The 7,142-nt window shown below is 31.7% G+C and overlaps 1 protein-coding gene across 1 annotated transcript; it reads left to right on the top strand.

The window, feature by feature from the left end:
* Positions 1–2,421: 2,421 nt before the first annotated feature.
* LOC101247232 (tropinone reductase homolog At5g06060) lies at positions 2,422–4,214 on the top strand. Its single transcript, XM_004242353.5, has 5 exons — positions 2,422–2,586; positions 2,688–2,895; positions 3,238–3,454; positions 3,537–3,643; positions 3,852–4,214. Exons 1-5 carry the CDS (start codon positions 2,498–2,500, stop codon positions 4,038–4,040), a joined length of 810 nt encoding a protein of 269 aa, XP_004242401.1. The 5' UTR covers positions 2,422–2,497; the 3' UTR covers positions 4,041–4,214.
* The last annotated feature ends 2,928 nt before the right edge of the window (positions 4,215–7,142 follow it).

Genomic DNA, 7,142 nt, shown 5'->3' with positions numbered 1-7,142 from the left:
GGACAATATGATGACATGTCATGTGGTGTTCATGATTTCATCAAAATATTAATAGACCTAATATAATTAGTAGAAAGGGTATATCTTAGCGACTTTTTGTAATGAGTAGTATAACAAAGGGTATATATAAGATCCTTTTTTCGATAGTAAAAAGACAAATTTGACCCTTTTGATGGCTCTGTATTGACAGGTGCTGGGAGATAAAGAATTTCTGGAAGGGGTAATATCAAGAACTACTCTTAAGCGTCCTGGAGAAGTTGAAGAAGTTTCATTAATGGTAGCTTATCTTTGTCTTCCTTCTGCTTCCTATGTTACTGGTCAAGTTATTGCAGTTGATGGAGGATTCACTGTCTATGGCTTCCAACAGCCTGGCTATTAATGTTTAATAGTCCGACAAAAACAAGAAATTGCAATCAGTTTGATAATAATGATCGAGTGATATTACTTCTTTAACTCTAACAAATCGGGCTTGTTTGAATATGGTAGCATAGAATTTCTAGCTACCTACTAGTACTTTTGTAATAATGTTGTATTTAATTTGCTCATGTTTGGTGTGTTTTTTTTGAATTGAGGGTTTATGAGATGATCCCTTTTCCTTATCTTCACACTGTAGTTTACTCACTATTCAATGTCTTCTCAAGACTCTATTTGTAAGATCATTTTGAATATTTTATTATTATTATTGTTATTATGTTCCGTATAGTAATCATGTTGATATATTAAATATTATCCTTTTTTTCCTTTTTATGACTAATAGTATTTGATTGAGCAAAACGTTTTATGTTTGTTAAAAATGAATTTGGTACCTACGTACCAAAAGTTGACTTTTATCAGAAATTATGATTTTGAACATGCCAAACATACTTCTACATATTTTTAAAAGAACGGAAGTGCGTGCAAATAAAAAAGGTTTCCAAATATTTATCCACTAAGTTTAGTGATATACAAAGTACAAAGCAATACTTTCTCCTCCGCTTTTTAAATGATTATTTTTATTTTTAATTTGTTTCAAAAAAAAATAATTCTTTTAATTGTATTTTAATTTTAAATTTTTATGTGACATGACTATAAAATTAAAAATATAATTTTATATATTTCACATAACTTTAATTTAAAACTATAAAATTTAAATTTTTTTTTTATTTCACATAAAATTAAACGAAGTCATTTTTTAAAACAGAGTATGCACAAAAAAATCCACTCATTTTTACCGCCCACCATGCGTTGTTAATTTTGTATTGATATGTTTAAAGGCGACTTATGAACTTTATCGACGCTAAGGGTGTGTCGGTTAGAGAGGAAAATATTTTTCATGGAAAATATTTTTCTGGAAAATAAGTAGATTTTAGATTTATTTTTTCATGTTTGATTGGTAATTAGAAAAATATTTTTTCAGAAATAATTTTTAGTGCTTAATTTATGAATAAAAAGTATTTTCGAGAAATATTTTTTATTTTTATTAGAGCAAAAAATAATTTATGAAATTGAAAATATTTTCTAAAAGTAAAATTATTATTTTTTTAGGGTGATGGTGGTGGGGGGGGGGGTGAGGGTAGTGGATGGGGGCACGGGAGAAGGGATATGAGTGAAAAAATAAAAATTTAAAGTTGATAGTATTTTAAAAAAAAAACAAAATTAATTTTTTAGTGGGAAGGGGGATAGGAGTTTAAAAATAAAAATTTGAAGTTGAAAATATTTTGAAAAGCAAAATTAATTTTTTGGTGAGGGGCCGGAATTGGGGGGCTGGCCGGTGGTGGGCGGGTGGGGCATTCAAGGATCGAATGAAAAATAAAATTTTAAAAATGAAAATATTTTTTTAAAATTAATGTTTTTCCCCCAAAAAAGGGTAATTTGAAATTTGAGGAGAGTTTTGGAAAATGTTTTCCTTAATTTTTGAAACGGGATCATTTTCCTTAATTTTGAGAAAAATAAGTTAATTTGGAAAAACATTTTTCAAGATTTTATCCCAACCAAACATGAGAAAATTAAAAAATATTTTCCTTCATACCAAACACACTCTAAATAAAGATCATATGATAGAATAAACAAGATCCCTTCATTTTAATAGAAAATCTTAGGAGCTAGTTCGAGCATTTACTTGCTACTTAATTTTAGCTTTTTACATAATTCTAATTTAAAATCACAATGAAATATAATTCATAATCTAATTTATTTTCCTAAACTCTCAAACTAAGCCATTCATTTGTAGGCAGAAATTTATATAATTGACAAAATATCTTGTATGAGATGGGATAGGATATTATATTGTCATCTTCCACATGGTTTTAGTTACATATAACACGATCCTCAAAAATCTACACGTGAGAGTTAGTAAGGTTCAGATTTTTTTTTTAAAAAAAATGTATGTATTGGCTGTACGAACTACTTTATATAATATATTTTTTTTAAAGCAATTATTAATCAAGCATCGTTATATATACATACACAATGTCTTCGAAGCAATAGCACACAGCAAGAAAAAAAAAGTAGAACTCAAATGGCTAAAGTTGCAGCTTTTGCCAAAAGTTGTAGATGGTCACTTGATGGTTTGGCTGCTCTCGTCACTGGTGGCACTAGTGGAATTGGGTACTATACATTTTAAATTTTAATATCGACGATTAAGTTGACTTGTTGTTGGTGCATATAAGTTAAATCTTTAATACGATTGTATATTTTTTTTTAACTAGTCATGCAGTTGTAGAGGAGCTAGCTGGACTTGGTGCAAAAGTGTACACATGTTGCAAGACAGAGTCAGAGCTTGATGAGCCAATGCAAGATTGGGCAGAGAGAGGCATACAAGTGAAAGGCTCAGCATGTGATGTTACTTGTAGAGACCAAAGAGTTGAGCTCATGAAAAAAGTTTCCTCTGAATTTGATGGAAAACTTAACATTCTTGTGAGTACCATACATAATTCCATTTTCTTAATTATTAGTCGAGCCGAAGCACTGGATCCGCCCTTGTCAATGTGGATTTGTAGAGTCTTTTGGCCTAAGTTGCTTGGATATTAGACGTTTTCAATAGATGTTGTATTCAAAAAGAGAGATCCAATCGTCAAAATTAATGAAAAGATGAAGTTTGCTCTTCTAGGCGGGCAGACAATTTTCTGATTCTTTGAATAATTAGGCAGAAGTTAGAAAGAGCTGCTCCAATGTGAAATTGATAGATCCAACACTTGATGTTCATTCAGTATAGTTTTTTTTTCCCAAATTGACTATTGCCTTGTGATGTTGATGTAGATAAACAATGTTGGAACAAACATTTGGAAACACTCTATTGATTATAATGCTGAAGATTATGCACACATGATGGCTACAAATTTAGAATCTTCATTCCATTTCAGTCAACTTGCTCATCCTCTTCTTAAATCATCTGGATCTGGAAGTATTGTTTTCACTGCCTCTGTTGCTGGTCTTGTCCATGTCTCTGGTACTTCTATTTACGGAGCAACAAAAGGTACTCTACTCGTGCTTTTAGTTTAAACATTAGGTGCGACTAAGTCTTTTACCATACCAATCAATATATTATCTGATGGCAGCGGGAATGATTCAGCTTACACGAAATCTGGCTTGTGAATGGGGAAGAGATGGTATTCGTGTTAATGCGGTTGCACCATGTTACACAAACACACCCCTCGTGAAACATGTAATATTCTCCTCTTGTTGATTCTGTCTCTGATAATATACGAGTCTTTATGCATCAGTGCAAAAATGGATTCAATGTAGGCAAAAAATGTCAAACTGTTAATAGTTTTGGTTCAAAAATGCTCCACCTGACTTAAATGTTGTATGTGCATGTACAAATTTGTCTTTAAAAACTGTGATCGATGAATTTGGTGGTTCTGTATTGACAGTTGCTCAAGGATAAAGAATTTTCGGATGCCTTAATATCAAGAGTTCCTCTTGGGCGTTCAGGAGAAGTGGAAGAAGTTTCATCTCTCATCGCATATCTCTGTCTTCCTGGTGCTTCCTATGTCACTGGACAGATTATTGCAGTTGACGGAGGATTCACAGTCTATGGCTTCCAACAGCCTGGCTATTAAGTTATACTTGTTGTTGTTTGAATAAAAGTCTTTACTTGTTGTTGTTCGAATAGAAGTCTTGATGTAAACATGTTAGCATATGCTCATCTTTAGTGTTGTAATATGTTAGACAAGCGATATTGTACTGAAGATTTAACTTCAGAATACCAATTTTATCACTAGTTATTACATCCATATTGCTTTTTCATTATCCAAAATCATGATTCAGAAACATTATTTTACGAGAATAAAAGACCAGTAACACTGAAAGAAGGATAACTCTCTGATTCAAGCGTCAACAACAGGAAAGTATGGATCTAAGATCTGTTACATCAATCTCACCAAGAAATGAAACGATAAAAGATTTCCACGGTAGGATCAAACTTCTTGATCTCAGTCAAGAAGGGTGTTGAGGTGCTTAACTGAGCCTGCTCTTCTTAAAAAGTGAAAAAAAGAGCTGCTACGTACTAGTCATGAGATGTTGAAGACGCAAACATGAGTGTAGCTATGCCACTGCTTATGTGTCCACGTATCTTAGCATGACTCTCTTAGTTGCTGCCTTATTCACATCTAGTGTTCCCATTGCCACAATTGCAGCAAATTCATGGGTGATCTCCCCTTTTTCGGAGCATCCCTTATATGACAGCAGCATTGGTAGGTAGATGGCGTATCATTCTTCATATTCTGCTATCCGTGATTGGCAGGTTTAACTTCTGAGGTTAATTTACTCCCTCTGTCTTGCTATATTGGTCATGACCACGCGTACTACATGACTTGGCAGATAATGTTGAGGGAGACGTAGGAGCGGTATGATCTGGGGTATAAGACTTATTTGTAACCATAAACCACAACTCCAGTGTGCCTATACAAATTCATGAACAAACAAAGAACAACAACTGAGAACAAAACAGTTCAATACCTTTTCCCAAAAAAAAATGCATCAGAGAACTAACAGGCTACACCTTGGCTTAAGTTGTAGACATTCAAAAAAAAAACTTGTGAACCTCCTGCCACAATCAAAATTTATGACCAAATGCATATCATCTCTATAAGCAGCCAGAGTAAAAGATAGCATCGAATCGACACATGAAACAAGATTAACTGCATCTCAGCCATTTCTAATGGCCGCGATTTTCAATAGAGAGGAAACAACAACTTCTATTGAGGCATTTGACATGCAAATGCATAATCAAGTCAGATATCAATGAAAGATATAATATACAGCTAAACTTGCTCTACCAACACAAAAAACGAATAAACTAGAAACTGCAGAATCAAGCTAAGTATTACTATAACGCATAATATAACACAGACACATTGTCGAAACACAAAATTCAATCTTGCCAAGTTGCAATATTTAAAACATCAACAAAACCAAAACTTTTAGCCCTCTGATCAAGATTAATTATGGTAGCATCTTGTTAGAAAACATCTTCAATTTCCATATTTATTTACCTTCTCATATCTCATTTCTATCTCGTAGTGATAAACAAGAGAGAGTTGTTCAGATGGTAAACATCTTTAGCTTTTACAGTTTAAGGTAATGATTTGAGTCAATTGTGCTATTTCTTTGCAAAACAATGATCAATTTCATATTATGGTTCAATTCCGCCAATATCTGTTCGTTACTATTGGGGGAAGAACCGTCGATCTGAGCTCATTAGTTTACCCCATCTGTTTGAATTATCAGTATCAACTCAAGAGGAAAAACGGGTAATAGACACAAAGTCATCCATTCTGGCTCTATATTTGTTCGAATAAAATGCTTAGCCAATTCGACATCCTGTCTTATCTTCTAATCGATGATTAGGACAACGAAACGAAGTCGATAGTCAATCTATTCGTATTCCCGATAGGAGTGGTTGGCAATTGAATTTATTTTTTTACCATTATTTTCGTGAAGCAAAAAAATAAAAGGTTTTATCAATAGCGAAAATTTTTTATGATAAATTTTAAGTATGCTATATTTTTTGAATTCCTTTATAATATACACTAAATATGTTATTGTTATTTTTTCAGATAAATTTATAATAATGCATAGATTGAAAGAAATACAAAAATAGATGGTAGACATTAATAGATGAATTAAATAACCTCCATTTCATGTTTGAACGAAGTGTGAATAAGAATGTGTACAAAATTAATTACAGGCGAAAAATGAAATTTCTTCTCATTTGGCGCCGCCAATAAAATAGAAGCGGTAAAAATTGACCAACGCCGCACAAATTCGGTTTCCTTTTATTTCATACGTACGGACGAAGACTACAACGACAAATCGGAAATCCGGTCTTCTGCGACTTTTTTTCCGTTTAATTTGAATCAGTTTTCGCACAGCTAATATATATTATTATTTCTATTATTGATAGATAATTTTTATTATTAAACGTATTCTAATATCAAATACTTAATCCTACACTTACATCTCAATAACATAATCCAATTTTGATTACACCTCCAACTATATATAAGTTTTGAGAAATAAAACATGAAATAACTATAACATGTTACGTGTTACTTTTCAAAAGTTTATAAATCGAAAATGAGAAGCGGAAGAAAGTATAATCAGATATGATACTTATTAATTAGGCTAAATATATTGATGGTCCCTCGAGTGTGTCAATTTAATTTTTCAGTTAAGATGTCTAAACAAACAATTATATCTATTGATGAATATTTAAGCTAACAATATTATATCTAGAAATAGAATCTAGGCATACACCAACAAAAATACGAATGCAGTATAATGCGTAGTTCTCTATTTGATAAGGGACATATTTTTTGGTTTTAAAACGTGTGAAATAGAAATTAAAAATTATGATGTTTATGAAAAATTGTAATTTTTAAAAAGATTATAACTTATCGATAGGATTGTGATTTTGTGAAAAAATGATAATCTTTTCAATTAAGGTACAATAGGCCTGCCTTTTGTTTTCTATAACAGAGGAGTTCCTTTCATTTTTTCAACAACAAATGTTTGAACTTTTTTTTATATACACAGAAATTCTTCTAGTGTATTTTATTATTATTTAGTGGTTCGCTTTTTGTGACCTTATTTTTCTTGCTTAAAGAAAAATATTTTCAGGTTCTTTTCTGTTTACTAATATTGCATTTTTTTTTTGTTTT

This window comes from Solanum lycopersicum, chromosome 6, assembly GCF_036512215.1.
Source record: "Solanum lycopersicum chromosome 6, SLM_r2.1".
In the NCBI taxonomy this organism is placed as follows: domain Eukaryota; kingdom Viridiplantae; phylum Streptophyta; class Magnoliopsida; order Solanales; family Solanaceae; genus Solanum; species Solanum lycopersicum.
The sequence above is the reverse complement of the archived record's forward strand: the minus strand, read 5'-3'. Positions and strand labels throughout refer to the sequence as shown.